We start from the raw sequence: 20,447 nt of genomic DNA on the forward strand, positions 1-20,447 counted from the left end.
TGCGTCAAGTGCAGCACCAACTTTGGTCAAATAAAAAAAAAATTAAAAGAAAAATTAATAATTGCTAAGCTTTTCTACATGATATAAGCAGGTATTGCATATTTTCATATATCTGGGAAAAACAAAACAAAAGGAAGACTCCAAATAAAATGTAAAATGCAGCAACATCCAAAAATACTGATAATCTAGCATCTACAGATCTCAGAATAGCACTGCCACTGACCATACAGGACAATAAACACTACTCCTATCTGCGGAACAACTAACATTCTATTTAATTCTAGATGTTGAAACTGACAATGGCTGACATAAAAGTCACATTTACAAAAAGTGTCTCCAAATGCTTGACTAGGGAAAAACCCCTTTCAATATAGGAACATGTGCAACAATTCCACAAATAATCGCTATCCAGGGCAAGGCACATTGATATGGAATTTTTTGTTTTTGTTTTTTTTTTGTTTCGTGCAAATTAAGAAAAAAAAAACATTGTTTCAGGGAAAAGATGAGGAGCAAAGTGTCTTCCCAAGAATTTCAGTTACTTGATTGTATAGGACAGTAGTAGAAACCCTTCTGAAGGGCCGTACAAACATAGTTTAAAGGCAAGTGCCTGGAATAGGGATTACAATATTGTGTCTTAATGCACTCTACTTTACCCTACATTAACTATATAAAAATTAGTTACTAACACTAGAACATGCAGAGACTTTCTCTGATTAGCTGGACTTGCCAACCAGAACGTATATATATGTATAGTATAGGAAACCTTCTTAAAGTCACATGTGAAGCAAAGGGATGCTCCGCTGTCTGATAGGAAAAATCACTTGCACTCTTTTTTTTTTCTTTTTTTTCCTTTTTTTTTTTTTTTTTTTTTTACATAAGATACAGGACTTTTGGGGTCCAAATTTTTTTTTTTTTTTCAGCAAGTGCCCTTGCTTTGAACTGGCGTAAGTTGTCACATCAGCATTCGTTTCTGTATTGTTTTCTTTGTAGTCCAGAAAAAGTACCAGTTCAGGGACACAAAGGTGTTTTAATTTCTGGACCGTTCTATATGATTCCCAAGGTGTCTGAGAACTGATAAACCCTATATTGCCGGAAAGACGTAAAATTTGTCAGAATTGGCATAATCCATTATAGTGACTTTTAGCTTATAAAATTAACAGATATTATGATTTAATTTTAGTTATGTGCTTTGATAACAGAAAATGATTAATTAGCATTTAATGTAGTTAACATATTGTGGTAAAAGCACCATTAGATTTTTTTTTTAATTTTCCTTCAGTTTTAAAGGGATACAAGTTTAACAATAAAAAACATAAAAAGCAAAAATAGCTCCCCTTTTTCTTGCAAGGCTGTTTTTTACCCCAATACTTTAGAGTCCTGGGGTGGAAGGACTTGGAAAACAAAAATAGAATTTTCAACAATCTCTATCTTACAAAGATATTTAGCTATCCAATGAAATTGCACTTTACTCAATTCAAAATTCGATTGTTTTGATTCCTGTCAGTTTCTGTCAAAACAGACCAACTTCCCCATTTCTGCATGAATTTTTGTGTAATTGTTGAAAATTGTTGAAAAAATGTTATGTAAGTGCAGCATTTCAAACTTTTTTCTTTTTTTTCTTTTTTTTTCTTTTTTTAGTGAATAGTAGTAGTTTGTTTTAAATCACTCTGCAACTTGAGTGGAAAAAAACCTGTTGACAATGCTCATATTTTTCATGTTATGTATCTAACTGTATCTGACTGTAAAAAAAAAACAACAAAACAAAAAACTGCATTTTTTCCCGATCTGTTACAGAAAAACATGCCCTATGTCTGTCCTGTACGTTTATATATTGCAGAATTCAGCTACTACAAAAGTTACAGTTTAAGTGTGTTTCATGATTTCTCAAGAAGTCTCACACCTGCATGGGAAAAAAAAAATCAATGAAAATGCTGTAAAACAGTTAGGCTCCATATGGAAAGTGTGTTACAACAGCGAGTCAGTAAGCAGCAGCAGAGGCTAGTTCTACCCAGTGTCACCTAATACTTACACTACCAATGAAACACTTCAAAAATTACAAAGCCCAACCATTTCCAGCACCATATGAGAAATCACAACTGTCCCGAAGGTGTCTAAAAAAAATTTCAAAAAAGTTATGGCCTTTGCCATTGACCATAACATTTGCCATTTCCATGTACTAGTTGTTTGCTGTCGATATCTGTTCATCTCTCCTTCCACTGACGTGAAGTAACTGCACTGTGTTGCTGCTGCTTCCATGTTACAGAGTTGGGAAGGAGTCAGGTGGTCTGTCCGGTGGGAGATGGGAAGCTGTGACTTTTATCCCAGGTACCAGGACTGCAAAACAGAGAGAAAACCTTTCAGCTGATTGTAATTATAGATGTTTTGGAAGGAGCTGCAAACAGCACTGCAATCCTCGAATTCGAAACAGAGGGAAAGAGTTTGAGGACTTGACACACTGAGCTATTTGCACAGATTCGTTACCACTCATTTACACTAGTGTAAGTCAAGAGCAGCTACGCTCAAGTCAATGTAGCTTTATTTTCACTGGGGTAAAATGGGTATAAGTGAGATCAGAACAGGCCTGATGGATTCACACCAGTGTAAAACAGATATGAGTAAGATCAGTATCAGATCCTGGGATTCTAAACTGAATGTGGATTTGAATTTGACTATGATGTACTGCTCTCTAGGGAATTAAAATAACAAGCAGTAGCTATAGTTTAAGGTACAAGAGTATAATGAGAAAGGCTCAGGTATGAGAGACTTGTTGCTGAAACTCATTTTATATAAGCTCCTGTCATATCATATTAGGTGCATAGTTGAACACATACATACTGATGACAAGTTTTACCAACTATTTCCTCCATTTCTTTTCAGCATGTCATGTGATTTATAGTACATCCACCACAATATTATGTATTAATATTTATAGAGGCCCCTAAGGCAAGATCCATGCTGGACTTCAAGATTATATGTTCTTGCCATGGTGGTAGGCTCTACAGAAGCTGATAAAATAAAAAATATGGCACGAGAAATGTTGTCAGGAATCCAGTTCCCAATTCATTTCATTAGCTAACTCTTCCTTCATTCCCCTTTCTGAGCACAGACATACCATCCCCATATCTATTTCAACTATTGCATGCAAATTTTGTATTCGTACTCAAACAGGCTGTAATTAAATGAAATAGTTTCCATACGCAAAGCTTATAAACAGAAAAAAATTCTTCCAGGGTTTATGTAGCCACTGCTTATTATTTTATTTTAACAGCAGTGCCAAATCCTGCTCTCCTTATTGATTAAACAGTCCCATTGATTTTGATAGGGTTACGCGCACAGATAAGGCAAGCAAGAATTGGCCCTCGGATGGTATCATAACGATCACAATTTTCAAGGTGTTCTGAACTTTACGTGTATGTTTTACAATCATAATACAAATGTTATAGCTTTCAGAATGGTCTGAATGGACAAGGATGAGCTTTGTGAAAGTGCATAGCAGGGAGCAAAAGGGTTAAAATTCAGACTTGGTCATTCAAATAGGTAAAAATCCTTTTATTGCAGAGGTCCAGTTGGCTCCCATCATGGTTTGCCTGATCACCTGGATAAACAGCTAAATGATAGTTATATACATTGGGGTAAGATTTACTGGCCTCACAAGTAGACTTTTATTTAAAAAGCAGATTTTAAAAAAATACACTTCCTGTGTTGTCAGACGTGCGTTATTGTTAACTGCTTGCTTTAAAGAACTCAGGAAGGCAAATCGCTCTGGCAAATACACATCAACACCTTCCACTAATTCAAAAAAGTAGTAATTGTGCAATATGTCCAGACCTCTGCTAAACTGGCATCATGATTAGACCTTCTTAGTCTTTGGACATCTCATTTTTAATAGATTGGATTTGGATTATTGGGATGCTAAAGTGGTCTGGAGTTTTAATTACTGAAGTGTAAGGAAACCAGTTTGAAACTCCTAATCTTCCTTCAGTGCAGTTAAATGCAATATTTCTTTTAATGATTCTTAGTGCACATTTTGGACAGCAGGGGGTGCACTTTTCTATACCACATTTCTCCCTGCTACTCACTGCATTACTAAAATATTCTGCAGTGCTTCTGCACTCCTCTTAAAAAGCAAAAAGTTTCTTCACACATCTTACTATTCAGTGTGTGCCTTGCAGACAAGGTTACCCCAGAGCAGCTCTGTAATCCTTCACTGAAATAGGCTTTATTGATTGCTCTGGTCTATTGTTCCCTTTTCAAGTCCCCCAAGTTCAAGTTCATCCTGGTGTTACATCATGTCTGGTTGCTAGGAGCAACCAGACAGACCCAGACGTGACTATCATTAGCAAGAAACACTCTGCTCTCCTCCCACCAACCTTCCAGTGGCTCTGACGTAGCAGGCCCACTGCAAACACATTGAAGTATTTATTCTGCCTAATTTATGACCTACACAGCAAGAGAGACCCCCACTCCAAAAACTAACACTGTTGTATATTTAATTAATCTGTCTTTCTCTGGCACTTGGGAAAGTTAGACAAAGGTCTAATTATTGTGTTTCACTCCCCACACTTTTCTTTTGGGGCTGAATATTTGCATGGGAAAAGGAACTACAAGACTCAGTTCGGCTTCCCCCGCTCCCCCCCAAAACACCTTTTTTTTTTCTCCACTGCCCTATTGACATTTCATGAAATACTTTAGCTGCTTAAGGGAATTAGAAAAAAAAATCTGATGTGAATGTAACTCCTTCGGAGTTGGTATTCTGTAACACAAATCAACTCATGACATGTTTAAATTTAAATGCTAACCACACACTCTGAGAGTTACTTTAAAGGTTAGTTTTTAATCAATAGAAGTTGCTGACTCTGGAGTTTTTAGCTGCGCAGTGCAGCTCTTGTGCCTTTGTCTAGCGTTAGGCTTTCAAACTTTTTTTTTTTTCTTGAGATGATTTTACCAACGATTTGCAGACACAGAGTGCTATTGTGCTCTTGACTAGCAACATGTCAATAAAGGAGTAGAGTTACCATGCACTGGGGTGTCAATATGACTCCTGCAGACACAGTTCAATCTTAATACCAACGAAAAACTTAATTAACCCTTTCAGAATTGAACTGAAACATATTTTTGTAAACTTGTGTCCAATGACGTCGTTATCCAAATGACCTTCGCATAAAAGCTGATTTTAAGAGTAAGAAATTCAAATGACAAACATCTGCATGGCACTGGGTATTTTTGCAACTATTCTTTGATGAAATATTTTATATGCTGACACAGCAGAACAGCAAGATTGAAACAGTGCATTTTCTCATCAGATCCCGCACTGCTCTCAAGATACCATTTTGATTTATATTTTACAGCAGAAATACACATTCCTAATTATCCTGTTTTTCCTAGACAATTTTTTAATATTAAGAACCCATGTCCCCCAAACCTTACATATGAGTTTAAATCTTCTTGGATTATATTTGAAGAGTTTGATTATCCTTTTGACTCACCTAGGAAACTTCCACTGCAAAGGAGGAGCAGACCTCAACATATAAAATGAAAAATGTGTATGAAGCACATAACAGAATATGCAGCTCTGAGCTCTGTGATTTGCAGAGTTCTTTGAATGATTAAATGGCATAGTGAAACAAGCAACCCCAAATCTATACGTATGGTATTTTTTGCTATTGCTCCCCAACATAATTTAAGCTTGACTATGTTTTCTGGCTATCACCTACATTTTATCCTTCTTTCATGTCCTGCAATCTAACCTACTGCATCCAGCTGGGGAACAAAAGTATTTCTTTTCTTAATTTTACATCTCCATTTAAATTGCATGCAATATCACAACCCAATGAGGATGAAGTTATCTTTGTGCATTTTACCAGAAAAGCAAACATTTAGCTTTGACCCATTTTTTTTTTTAAACCGTACTGCAGTGGGGAGTTTAGAGTTAAATGAATCCACTGGACCAAAAGGTCCTAGCTAAGTAAAATTACTGCTATATAGTCAACAGTATTACTACAGTTCTGTATTGACCTACAGAGTATCTCACTGTCCTATTCTAGTGTTCAAGGTGAAACATCAAAAAGAATTCTGCAGTCCAGTACAAGATCTTAGCTTTCCTTTCTCCAGTCAAATGAAGAAGTAATCTCATCAGGTTGAAAAGTGCTGACTAAGGATTTAATAAAGTGCCTGCAGATGTGTGTCATCTCTAAGGTATTCAACTCATGTAATGCAAAACAGTTCCACACCGAATGTGCGTATAAAATTCCATTTAACCATTGCGGAGCTCTATTTTACTGTTCTCGGAGGAGTATTATCACACTTTCCCCCCCTAATTTACAGCACCATGAAAGTTGAAGCTTTACACTGCCAGTATCTTAGAATCCTCACACTAGTAAGGTTTTATGAACCATAAACAATATCTACTTGACTGAATCCTAAACAGGAAAACTGAAATGGCAATTACGTTTCTTTCATAGTGCCAGTCTATTTGTTTTTTATGCTATTCTGAAGATAGCACAGGCACAGACACACAACCTTAAGCAACGTTTGGCACTTGTGTCCGTTGTACTGGAAAGAACAACTAGGAAACACACACTGGAAATTGGCATATTTACAAGAGAAAAGCAGACAGCCTTTCACTGATTTCACTAACACTTTTGCCTGGGTCAGAAATACAGAATCAGGCCCAAAGTTTATTAAAATCTCCCCAAAACAGCCTTCCTGTGTGATTTATTTTATCTTGGCTCTGAAACATAATCATAAGCATTTTCTGCGTGTTTTAAAACAAAACAAAACAAACAAAAACTTGTTAGAATTACTTCTACCTGAACATTTCCTGAAATAACAATGGGGCCGCTCACTTAAAGCAAAAAGTGGAGGTTGTAAAGCAGCAGTATCTGTTTTTCAAATTAAAAAGTTAAACAAAAGTCCTTGAGGGCAAAGTTTAACACTGCGGAAGGAGGTGGTTAATGTGGAATCCAGAACTGGGTGTGACAGTTGGCTTACTTCTCTAGGCTATGTAGGTTATTTGAGGACATTCACACATTTAAATCTCTCACTAACTCCACACACAGGAGTTTTTTCTTCGCATAATCCATTTACGTCTAAGGCTTTGTCCACACTAGACCCATTTTTAAAAATTCCCACTGGTGCTGCTCCACTGGTGGTAGCGACAGTTGAGTGTTGGTTAAGCGAGCATCAATATTTTAACTAACGTGATGTCATTCCTGCTGTTGCTACCACTGGAAGAGCTCTGCTGGTGGGAGTGTGTGAGGGGAAAAAAGTCTAGCCCTGATATAGCCTAAATGAAAACAATAGCCATATAACTTGTCCCCCAAATGGGGAAGCTGTTTGGGTAGCAGTACTGAATCTTAGCCACAAATGTTAAACAGCAGGGCCGCCCAGGGGGGGGGGGGGGCAAGTGGGGCAATTTGCCCCAGGCCCCGCAGGGGCCCCCACGAGAATATAGTATTCTATAATATTGCAACCTTTTTTTATGTAAGGGGCCCCCAAAATTGCTTTGCCCCAGGCCCCCTGAATCCTCTGGGTGGCCCTGGTTAAACAGTTGTGAAAACTCATCACAGTGCACTAGTTCTAGTGATTTTTCTGGCATTGACTTAAAGCTCCCAGTAACAGGTTCATTTACAGTAGGACATTTCAAACGAACAGGGCCAAAATCAGACGTTCTATGAAACTTCAAAGGTGAACAACATTCCACGTAAGCAGCTGAAACTCTATTGAAGTTAATGGGGATGCGCCTGCTTTTTACCAGGCCTGGGTTTGGCCCACTGGTTTCAATAGGGTTTCACCAGGCATGAGGAGACCCACTGTGTCTACACTGACAGGTGAATATTAAAGACATTCTGAGGTCATTCTGAGGTCCATGGCAGTTATTTTTCTTAGTGCTGGGATTAATTATTCAGTGATTAAATTTTCCAAAACAAAATACCGAAAGGGACAGAAACAGCAAGCTGGTCATCCCCAAAGGGAAATAAAACAGAGTGAATCTTCTGGTTGTCCAAAGTCTAAGTACAGTATAGGCCACCCGCCAGTATGAGCATGTTTGCACAGCCTCAAAAAGATAAAAATCCTCCCTGGAGGGGCATAAGTCTCTAGGCGAGGTGTACAGTAGCTCTGTATCCAATAACTTTTGTGAGAATGCCAATTGTGGCAAACTGTATTGAATTATGTGCAATAATTTTGTAATATGGACTTCTGGCTGCTGACTACTAAAAATGCATAGGAGTCCATACCACTACTATCTTGGGACTAACCAACTTACTTCAGTTAAGAGTTCTTCTTGGTTCAAACCTCAGGTTGGAAATAACTAGTGCTTTTACCCCTTAAAATCACCCTAGCCCCTCCAAAACCTTTTACAAATATACTAATGCAGTAACTGTTGCTGTTGTTCCAGACATCTGAACATTTCAGCGAGTGTCCCAGCTGGCCCCAGATGTTTCTTAAGCATAAAGCAATGTTCTGAGCTGTAGACCCCCTGCCTTCAGAACCTGAAGAACAGAGGATTAAAGGTTGACTGAACTGTGACATTCACATTTAGTCTGAATATAATACAGTAAAACTTATCAATGGCAAACGTTTGAAATGTAATCCAGCCAGCAGACCAGGCACTCTGAATATGATGTATAAATTATGTATGGTAACTTAAGATCTAAATTAGATCTACGAGAAGAAAACTTTCCCCATTCCCTGACTCTAACTAAAAGAAAGTGATCCCACAATAAATCCATTTGTATTTTATTTTAGTTTTATGTTTGCTTTTCAAGGCAAGGGCTGTTTTATTTTATTTTGGTAACATTTTGTGAAAGAGAGAGGTTTGAATTTTTTACCTCATTTCTAAAAAGTTAAGAGAATGAGCCCTTTTGTTTATTACTAAGTTGACTTTGAAATAGGCAAAGTAGGTCTTCTAAACTTCACGGCAAACAGTGAAAGCTGGCCATGGCTAAACCGCAAACCAGTTTATACGGGGGGTAAAAAGGAAGAAGAAGCAGGAGAAGAAAAAAGTAGTCAAGCAAATGAGAGAGAAAGAGAGAGAGAAAGAAACAATCCCATTTTGGTTTTTGTTAGCGGGCGGCTAACTACATAGATCAGAGACTTTTCAAAAAATAAAAACCCCCACTGTACACAAAGCACAGGAAAATGTAAGGAAAAAAGGAAAAAACTAAAAGCAGCTTAGAATGTGTTAACTCTGCCATTCTGTCAGCTTAAAGAGTATTTTATGCTTGATCAACAGCTCTCTTTTATTATGCTTTTCTTTCATTCATTCAAGACATCAAAGAATTGAACCACCAGTGTACCTGATCTGCTAGAAGAACTTGTAAGGGTGTTCTAAAGAAACGGGGGTAGTGGGAGCCAGACACCCCTGCGGACAAGGCAGTTCAAAGAGAATATTCCAACAATGATTACATTTTGTAAATCTTTTTACGAAAGACAGCTTACTTCCTGCTTTTTCATGAAAAATAGGTTCTATCCATTAAAGTGAGCCCACAGTATGAAAATTACTTGAGATCTGAGGTACAGCAAGGGGATTACGGCGAGCTGAGATCTTTCAGAGACTTCCAGTGGGTTCTCTAATATTTTTTGCTACCATAAAGTTTTCTGATTGGAATACAAACAGTCTTGCTGGTGGCGGCAGTGCAGCTAAGACATTTGAACAAACTTTCAACACATTATAAAAAATGATTTTGTAGTATTCCAAACAGTCCAGGCTAAAGTCATCTCAAATCTGCCAGACATCCCTAATCTAAAATACAGCACACAAAGCCAAGCCAGCTGTTTACTTTTCAAAGGCCGTGGTGGTTTCTGCATTGATAAACCTCAGACACATGGAAGGGGATTCTAGCCAGGCCACACCGCACTGCCCTGTCATCTTTACATACAGTCATAGAACAAAAAAGGTTATTAAAGCAAACACTGAAGTATCTTGCACCAAAAGACCCTCTATGTGGATATTTCCTGCATTATTGCCAAAAAGAAGCAGTTTTTTCATCCATCCAATTCAAACTTTCATTAAAAACACTGATTTGACGACTAAAAATGGTTTGGTTGTACTCAGAGATGACCACAGCATGACCCACCAGACAAATATAGCCTGCAAGGCTCTACAAAGTGGCCCTCATCTTTAATATAATTTGGCCCATTAATAATAGTTCACGTAAACAACACTCCACTTGAACTGAACAGAAACACTGCATGCTGGGTCCTGTAGATGGTGTCAACTGCACTTTTGTGTTAAACATGCCAGCAACCCTGGACTCCCTGCGTTACACTTCTATATCTTCTGTTGCAAGGAAAACCAAGAATCCAAAACACTAATTTTAGCAAAGAAGTGAATACATCATTAAAAAAACATTTTGGATTAAAATGTAAATGTTTTTTTTAAATTCTATCAGCGTTACCAGTTATCTATAAATTTCCACAAGGCTTATTCTACCACAGGTACAGTTGCAATTTATCAAAGGAGAATAGTAGTTTAACATTTATTTAATTAAATCCTACCTATTTCCTTCCCCTTTTGCTATAAAGCATATATCTAGATTTAGATCTACCCATATTCATATAGAACAAACTCACAAAGGAGCGCTATATATATACTGTGATTACGAAAAACAATATGATGTGATTTTATAACATTTCAATAGGAACAATTCCTGGTTCTAAGACCATTATGAGCTTATCAGCTTCTTAATCAAAATATCTTTGATTTTCCCCCTTAAAATTACTAAACACCCTCTTACACATTATACTAGGGATGTTCTGTAATCTTCTTCCAATTTGATGCAACAGGAATATATTTCCAAGTCACTTTGCACTCTACCCAAAATTAAATATGCAGGAAAGTTTGGGATAGAAATCTATTTCTCACTGGCCCCTCTCTCCCCTTCCCCACACCCCTTAGTGCTGGTACCATACTAGCAGCAACATGGTTTCCTGTTATACACAGCAATGCTTTCTGTCCACTTCTACGGGAACACATTTGCAAGTTCAAGTTCAGGTTTAAACTAAATAAAACGCTTCTCAGGAGTCTATAGCCAGCCCTCATTTACATGTGATCTCTCTGAACCTCTCCTGCCTTAGCTCGCTCTGTTTCCAGGGCCCACCGAAGGAATGTTTTACAGTTAGAGCCTGCAGTGCTTTCTCAGGCATTTTAGACCCAGAGGCCCAAGTTTCAAGCTGCAGTATTAAAAGTTTCCACAGAACTGCTGCAGAGAGAGGGAAGGAGGGAGGGAAAGAAGGAGAACAATATCTTCTTAATTATCTCTAGACAGATCTACAGTTAAGTATTACTTTTTAAAGGGACATAATTTATTCTAGAGGTACAGTATTATAACAGCCAGCATGTACTTTCACCACACTGTAACCCTCTCTGTTCTTCATTGTACTCCCTGCTCTTGTTGTTTTTTTGCAAAATTCTTTGTTACCAAGCCCCCTATACTGTACTCACAGTTTTATTCAATTTAAGCCAGCCCCTGCCGTCCTGAGACACGCAAAGCTCCCACTGAAATCTGAGGAGTTTTGCCTATATCAGGACTACAGGAACAAAGTCCTTAAAATCCAAGATTTATCTAAACTTCTTTACTTTTATTGCTTTAGACAATTAGAGGAAAACACACACACACACACACACACACACACACACACAAAAACCCAGTCAGGGCCTCCCAAGTTATATTTGTGGCTTGGCAGCTTAGAAACACACACATACACACACACCAGATTTGCCTCTGGGACTCTCACTCCTTAGTTCAGTGTCAACTGGGAGCAATGATGGAGAATGAGATTATATTACTGAGCCAGGGAGAATGTGCAGAGTCCGGAGGTGGGGTGAGGAGGGAGAGACAGAGGTGTTTGAAGGGGCTGGCTCTCTGTCTGCCTGCAAGTTGCTACAAAGACTCAGCCTGTTGGCTCTGACAGTACTTAGGAGAAAGGCTAGTTATTGCCAATCTTCTCGAGAACAGGGAGAGTGTCATGTAAGAAACAATCCAAGAGCTGTATCTGAGGGGGAAAAAAAACATGTACTGTAAACTGGAAGGGAGGGTAAACCCCCTGCATCCGTATTAAAACCAGCACACAACTCAAACCCCTCTGAAAACCCTCTCTGGGACTGAATGTTCCAGGTGTGTGTGTGTGGTGTGCGTGTGATGAGAGGACAGGTCGGGGGTGTTTATGTCTGATGATTGGACTCCATAATTTTAGAATATTTTTATATTGCAGTAGCATCCCAAGACGCTGATCAGGATCAGGGCCGGCTCCAGGCACCAGCGCAGCAAGCAGGTGCTTGGGGTGGCCAACAGAGAGGGGCGGCACGTCTGGCTCTTCGGCGGCGGGTCCCTCAGTCCCTCTAGGAGGGAAGGACCTGCCGCCGAAGTGCGGCCAAAGAGGGGGGCGGCGGTGGCTCCGGTCGCGCCTTTTTTTTTTTGCCGCTTGGGGCGTCAAAAACGCTGGAGCCGGCCCTGATCAGGATCAGGGCCTCGTTGTGCGAGGTGCTGTACAAACACATAGAAAGACATGGCATGTGCCCTGAGGAGCTTACAATCTCATGGTTATATCACCTAGCTATGTGCACAACCAGAATGTTAAAAAAGTATTGGGGTATTTTTTGCCCTGGGTCTAGGAATTACTGATTCCTTGCAGGCATCACAGCAGACGTGGGTCATGAGGAGGGATTTGAAGGAGGACAGGGCTTGCAGACTACTTTAAAGAAGGAGCTCCATGTGTAAGAGTAACACAGATGAGAGCACGAAGATGGTTGTAGGAAAAGCAAACAAATGAGCAGTCATGGTTGGCATCGCTGAGAGCAAAGGAGGCATGAACGTCACAATAAGAGACAAAGCAGATAAACACGGAAGAAGAGAGTTGTGAAGGGTTTTGAAAATAAGGATACGAAGTTTGAACTTGATGCAGTAGGAAAAGGGAAACTAGTGGATGGACTCAAAGAGGGGTGGCTGTGACAGGCAGGTCAGACAATCTTAGTTGTTTCATTTTATAAGGACTGGCAGAAGGACAATATGGGTATCAGGGCATCCAGGGGAAGGAGGTTAAGTAATCAAGACATGAGATAACCACTGTAGAAGTGTGTACAGAAAGAAAAGGTCGGGTATTAGAAATGTTAATGAGAGAAAAGCACCAGGATTTTGACATGATGTGGGTGTACTGGGCAAGGGAGAGGGAGGAGACAAAGATGACCATAAAGCAATAGGCCTGAGCAACAGAGAGGATGGTGACGTTGTCAATAGTAATAAAGAATGTTTAGTCTTCTCCAGACTAAACAAACCCAATTTTTTCAGTCTTTCCTCATAGGTCATGTTTTCTAGATCTTTAATCATTTTTGTTGCTTTACTCTGGACTCTCTCCAATTTGTCCACATCTGTCCTGAAATGTGGTGCCCAGAACTGGACACAATACTTCAGCTGAAGCCTTATCAGTGCGAAGTAAAGCAGAAGAATTACTTCTCATGTCTTGCTTACAACACTCCTGATAGTACAGCCCAGAATGATGTTTGCTTTTTTTTGCAATAGTGTTACACTGTTGACTCATACTTAGCTTGTTAGTCATTATAACCCCCAGATCTCTTTCCACAGCACTCCTTCCTAGGCAGTCATTTCCCATTTTGTATGTGTGCAACTGATTGTTCCTTCCTAAATGGAGTACTTTGCATTTGTTCTTATTGAATTTCATCCTATTTACTTCAGACCATTTCTCCAGTCCAGATCATTTTGAATTTTAACCCTATCCTCCAAAGCACTTGCAACCCCTCCCAGCTTGGTATTGTCCACAAACTTTGTAAGTGTACTCTATGCCATTATCTAAATCATTGATGACGATATTGAACAGAACCAGCCCCAAAACCAATCTCTGAAGGACCCCACTTGATATGCCCTTCCAGCTTGACTGTAAACCATTGATAACTATTCTTGGGGAACAGTTTTCAAACTATTTATGCACCTACCTTATAGTAGCTCCATCAGGGCTATATTTACCTAGTTTTTTTTACGAGGTTATGCAAAATAGTATCAAAAGCCTTACTAAAGTCAAGATATACCCCATCTACTGCTTCCCCTCATCCACAAGGCTTGTTACCCTGTCAAAGAAAATTATTAGGCTGTTTTGACATGATTTGTTCTTGACAAATCCATGTTGACTATTATTTATCACCTTATCTTCTAGTTGTTTTCACACTGCTTGATTATTTGCTCCATTATCTTTCCAGATACAGAAGTTAAGCTGACTGGTTTGTAATTCCCCGAGTTGTCCTTATTTCCTTTTTTATAGATTGGCACTATATTTGCCCTCTTTTGGTCCTCTGGAATCTCTCCTGCCGTCCACGAGTTTTCAAAGATAATTGCTAATGGCTCAGATATCTCCTCAGTAAGCTCCTTGAGTATTCTAGGATGCATTTCATCAGGCCCTGCCAACTAAAAGACATCTAACTTATCTGAGTAATTTTTAACTTGTTCTTTCCAAACTTTAGCCTTAGATCCTACCTCATTTTCACTGGTGTTCACTATGTTAGATATCTGATTGCTACTAACCTTTTTGGTGAAAATTGTAACAAAAAATTCATTTAACACTTCTGACATGCCCACATTTTCTGTTATTGTCTTTCCCCCTCATTGAGCAGTGGGCCTACCCTGTCCTTGGTCTTCCTGTTGCTTCTAATGTATTTGTAGAATGTTTTCTTGGTACCCTTTATGTCTCAAGTTAGTTTCATCTCATTTTGTGCCATGGCCTTTCTAATTTTGTCCCTACGTGCTTATGGTTTGTTTATATTCATCCTTCATAATTTGACCTAGTTTCCACTTTTTGTCGGATTCTTTTTTGAGTTTCAAATTTATAATGTTACTGTATTACAAAAGTGTATCAAATGAGGTTTTATGAAAGCCTAGGACACACCGGTGATTAATATCATTGTGAAATATATGTATTGACACTATATAAGGAATTATGAATACTCATTGATACTGTGTTTTACAGACTGTGACCGAACAAAGGGAGAATTAGATTTTACCCAGGCAGGAGGGAAGATAGCTCTCCACCTGTCTCCAATGAAATTACACAAGGTATGACCCAAAACAATAGAAGTCCCATTTACACAGAAATCAGGCGGGGACTGGGAAGACCACAGGGAGGGAAGAACAGCATAAGGTCATCCTGCCTTTTGAAGTAAGGTCATCGTTGGGGTTCATCACTAAACAGACACGAGGCAACAGAGCTCTTGCAAGCTGAGAAAGATGGGTCCTTCAACCAAGGGAGGGACTGAAGTCTCCGGGGATTGAATATAGATGAGAAATCTGCTTAGGCAAAGATCTTTCACCTTAGGAAGACAAGGGAACCCAGCACTTTTTACTTCTGTGGAAGGTCCTGACTGAGGGAAGATCAGACATGGCAGTAAGAAGGAAGATTGGCAAAAAAACCCATTTTGAACAAAGCCTGTTATCTTGCTAGATTAAGTTTTAGACTTTTAAATGCATATTTTTACTTTTATTTGCTTGTAACCACCTTGATTTTTATTTCTTTTACTTGGCATCACTTCGCCTATTTCTTACTGTTAATAAATTTGTTTTATTTTTACTATAAACCAACTCAGTGCCATGCTTGCAGGGAAGGGTGTACTTATCACAATTAAGTTAATAAGCTGTAATGTGTTTGGGTCTCTTTAACGGCACAAACAAACTATTATTTCTCTGAGTGGTCCAGGAGAGGGATGGACACTTCAGGAAAGACTTTTGGGGGAGTTTCGGGACAGGGGTGTGTTGGAGTCACCCTGCAAGTAGTAACCAAGACTGGTGGAAGCCAGAAGGCTGCCACTGTGCTATAGGAAGGCTGCTGGAGTCAAAGCTGCTGATCCAGGAATGTAGGGCTCCCAGGCACTCAGGGTCTGACATGAATGCTTATCTGCTGGCGGTCGCTGTCCAGGCTGAGCTACAGCAGCAGAGCATTTAAGGCACCCAGGGTTTCAGGGCAGACAGTGACACAACCACTCACTGGTCTGGATTCCATCCCAGAACTCGACAACTGTATCCTGCTAAACTGAACAAATTACTCTGAGAAAAGTTCAAGGCCATGCACAATACCTAGGTTTAATTCCTGGGATCAGTGTTTTGCTCCCTGGGTCTGCTGAAACAGTAATGGCAACATGCTCAGCCTTAGAGGATGGACCAAGGAACATCTCATATTACACTGCAGAGACCATCTGGCCCAGCTAGACATGGCCAAATAAAGTCCAATGCAGCTCTCATTGGCCAACAAAGGTCACAATGGTACAGGATCTTGGTGACTGAGATGAGCAAAAGAAACTATATTGAGGACTAAGGAGTAGGGAGTCTTCTATTAAAGAATATGAAAGATGTTCAGTACATCACCAGTCTTTGAATGAAGAAATACTGTATTAGATATGGCTGACTAACGGGGTTAGAGTTTTGGCCCATGATAAGCGATTTTCAAACATATTATGATTTGCCAATAAAACTGGTGGTAGATTTCAAGTCATTAAAAGTCAAAATATGAGAGTTTCCTGATTCATTATCATAGTTTCATAATATTTGTGTATATAGCAGGGGAAATGGATTAATACTAATTATCAAGTTTAGTAATAACTAACTAAACTATCTCAATTTACTTAATACTGTCAGAGGAAATAGACAAAATTACCGCTGTAAATGCTGAACTTTAAATCAAAGGTTCTGCTTCACTGTGTTATGAATCACTGTATGTGCTGCTCTACAATGAAAAGACCCTTTAACAGTAGCACCCTTGTACTCAATAACCAAGCTCCTCAGTTGTATTTGGAATCTTAGCTCCTTATTTTAAACATTTACTCCTTACAGTTCTGAAAAAGTCAACAGTGCTGTGGGACAATGAACTGGATCCTAGTCTGGCTCATGCAACATCAACACAATTGTTAATATAGTTCCAACTGGAGACAATGGCATTACACAGGTGGCACAAAGTGCAGAACTTTAAGGTAGTGGAGCTGCAGAGGTATAAGTGAGAAAATTTGGTCTGCAGAAGCTTTATTTTTTTGGAGGAACCAGAAAGAACATAGCTTGATTTACAGACCCCAGGTTGAGCTTACAAGTCTGGTAAGTTAGAATAAAACATCTCTGTACTTATAAACTGAATAAACGTTCTCTGGGATCACTCAGGGATAATAAATATGGAGCCACATGATGCAATTTTTACAGAGACACTTTTCAGAGTAAAGCTGCACTCTCAGTCTTTTCCTGCAAAGAAAATGGGAATTTTAACCTTTGTCTTAACTTCTCTGTGAAAGACGAAAGTTATCCAGTCTGCGTCACACAATTATTCATAAGCAGAATATAATCATAGATTTAAAAAAAAAAATCAAGGACTATTGTATAGCAGTTACCTAAACTAACTCCTACAGATGCATCTATTCCAGCTCCCACTACCATTGACTTCAATGAAGGAAAGACGGCCCGATATCTTAGATTTATACAGCAACCTTTAACCCAAAAGACCACAAAGTGCTTTATATAAATTTTAAAAAACCATAGGCCAAATTAGCATGCAAATAAAGACAAAAAATATAATGCGTGCAAACTGGATACATAAGCACCTAACTCTATGCACTGCCTCTTATGTATGACATTCCTCTCTTCTGTCTTATTACAATGTTGTAGCTAAATTGAAGTACAGAATAATATATGTAAATTTGTATACAGGGGCTGCATTTCACTGACGGATGAAGTGATTTCCATTTATTATATGTAATGAACATGTGCTCTTAAAACATTTGGTCACATCCATTAGCATGTGCAAACAGTGGTATTTGTACACAGTGTCAAAGCTTGTTCATGAAAATGAATATACCTGAAGATTTTGCATTTATAGTTTTACATGGATTGTGGAAATTTGGATATTAATAATATTCATATTACATATTATAAAGTTAAGGTTACAAAATGTTTTGGGTTATAGCCCCTTTATTTCTCATGATCAGAATTTTTCCCCAAAAATTCACCTTTTTGGGGGTAAATTTTTAAACTGTCCAAGAGTTGTCTCTGCACAATAGGGAATTTTGGGGGAAAGTTTGAGGAAAATCCTTTCAGCTGATTCTGAGTTAGGCGAGAGTGAAATAAAGGCATTTTTGTTATTTCAAAAACAAATTAACTCCACTTTTTTTTAACTGACTACATCAAAACCAGCTGAAGTTTGAAAGCTGAATCTTAACAAAGTTTGAGTAGTCCACCCCAAGTATCACCTAGTTGTGACTTAACTAGTTGATTTAACCTAGTTATGACTATTTGAAAAATGCATGCTGAATATGTGCATTACAAAATGTCTAAGTTTGCAGGCATCACTTTCAGACATGAACACAGAACATGCTGCCTCCTCCTCCTCCTTTACCCTCTTTACATTAACTTGGAATAATCTGGCTCTCTTGTCAGTAAAGTACAGGGGTTTGGGGGATGAGAAATTTACTGCCTTACCAAGGTGCCTCTTCTCTGGCTTATGTTTATAAAATATATACTAACGTATTGTTTTGGTCCATTCCTGTAGAATGCTATCTTGGTTGTTAAGGGCAGAGAATCTACCTGTAGAGGTGTCTACCTCAGTTCTTGGCCTCTCTGTTGAGACCACTAACAAAAGATGTCAGTTGCAGTAGTGATGGTTTTTGTGACGTTAACACATGTCCATTGAGAACTAGGCAGAGACCATGGCCTTTAATTTTTGAACTTTACTGTATTGTATAGTGTGGTCCTAATCCTTGACTGTAGAATATTTAGTGAGGAGTCACTAATATATATATACAGTAGATGGCAAAAATGTCAATGCTCCAGTAAAAGGAAAAGCCATGTAAGTGTTGACCTTTTCCATCCAGGTCATACGTGACACCTATTTGGTTTTGTCAGATTGTGTGGAATTTATAGAGCACATATAGGTATCAAATGTGAAAGCTGAACTACCATAAAATGTCTTTCAAAGGCAGTCATTTCCAAAACCCCTTGTAAAAATCAGTAGGTGTCTTTTTAATGACATTATATGCACACGTTCTGTATATAGATTTTAAAGGTCTCCATTAGCCCTCTTTGTAAATCCCAATCACTTATTAAACAGCAGATCTTAAACCACTGCAAAATGTATTTTACAGAAATCAGGCTAGGCATATAAATTGTTACCATTACATAGTTACAGTGACTTCTTGCCAAGGTTTTAGAATATTCTGAAGATCTCCTCACTTCTTTTTTCTCTTGTGTACTCCTCTCTGCCTGACTCCCAAATCAACAATATTGATAGCATATTGTCAATCAGGGAAATGTGATTTAGTAGTACCCTAAAGCAGTCATGAAATAAGAGAAGGAAGAGAAAACTTGCTCACGTCCACACCACTGGTGTGAGATCAGTGTTTTCCATAATATGCTTGCCGTCATGTAGCACCCTAACTGTCACAATTAATAATGTAGGAGCTGATTAACTTAAGTAAAGTGCTCTCTGCTAGGTAAACACATAAAGATCTCTAGGGCAAAAAAAAGGAAAGAAACAACAAAACATTTTTTTAATGTGGACACGTTCTTGCTTTCTATTCTGCTCTTGTAACAATTACTGTACTAGCCACTCTGACAGAGTCAATAAATCGATGTGGGACCTGATGCAGCAGTCAGGCAGACTAATCCAATGCACGGTTATCTGCAATGGAGGCTGGGGGCAGGGGGTGGGCAGGAAATCAGCTAAGACAAATAAAAGCAGTAAGAGGGACATAACTGGAGTCTCACCTTATGATTTTATGTGTGTGTGTGTGTGTGTGTGTGTGTGTGTGTGTGTGTCTGTCTGAAAAAATTTGCAACTTTGCAAGTGGAAAGAGTGTGAGCAGCACGCACTGTATTACCAAAGTCCCTGTAGTATTTCAGTCAGTCACAGGAATCTGCAATTCAATGAGGATCACCACCCCATTAAAGTTAACCGTGTCAGCTGTGTATCTGATGAAACAAACAGTCACAAAGTGTGTTCTGAGGCATGGAACTTCTTTTGCACCAATTACTTTAAATTCTTTTGGATCATCTAACTGATTTGATGGCAATCCTCCCTACCCATCCTCCTTCTCAAAAAACAAATGAACAAATCAATCCCCCCACCACCCAAACGTTATTAGTTTTAAAAGTTGTTCTAGAAACCTGGGAGGCCTTCTCTATGCATTCTATGCCTAGTTCATATAGCATGCAACTATGAACACAGGAATTGTCATGCCCCATCAGACCAATGTTGACTCAGTATTATGTCTCTGACATTGGCTGGTATCTTATGCTTGCTCAGAGGAAGATGCAAGAATTCCCATAAAAGAGAATCATGTAATGACTCCTCCATATGGGGAAGGTTTTTTTTTCAATTCCAGGCAATTTAAATCCATTTTAAATGGTTGGCTATTAAATCCATTTTACAGAGAGAAATATGAGATATTTTTAGAGGACATTTCCTGCTGAAGA

The 20,447-nt window shown here is 38.8% G+C and overlaps 1 protein-coding gene across 6 annotated transcripts in view; it reads right to left on the minus strand.

Moving 5' to 3' along the window:
- Positions 1-1,290: 1,290 nt before the first annotated feature.
- The window catches only part of LOC113407395 (nuclear factor 1 A-type), a 301,659-nt gene continuing 282,502 nt past the window's right edge, over positions 1,291-20,447 (minus strand). For all 6 annotated transcript variants that reach the window (XM_026655854.2, XM_026655853.2, XM_026655856.2 and 3 more), the window contains one exon: positions 1,291-2,334. In XM_026655854.2, the coding sequence (XP_026511639.1) occupies positions 2,317-2,334 (18 nt within the window). In that variant the 3' untranslated portion in view covers positions 1,291-2,316. The remainder of the gene's footprint in view (positions 2,335-20,447) is intronic.

The sequence above is a fragment of the Terrapene carolina genome, unplaced genomic scaffold, assembly GCF_002925995.2.
Source record: "Terrapene carolina triunguis isolate 2854851 unplaced genomic scaffold, T_m_triunguis-2.0 Scaffold211, whole genome shotgun sequence".
Lineage (NCBI taxonomy): Eukaryota > Metazoa > Chordata > Testudines > Emydidae > Terrapene > Terrapene triunguis.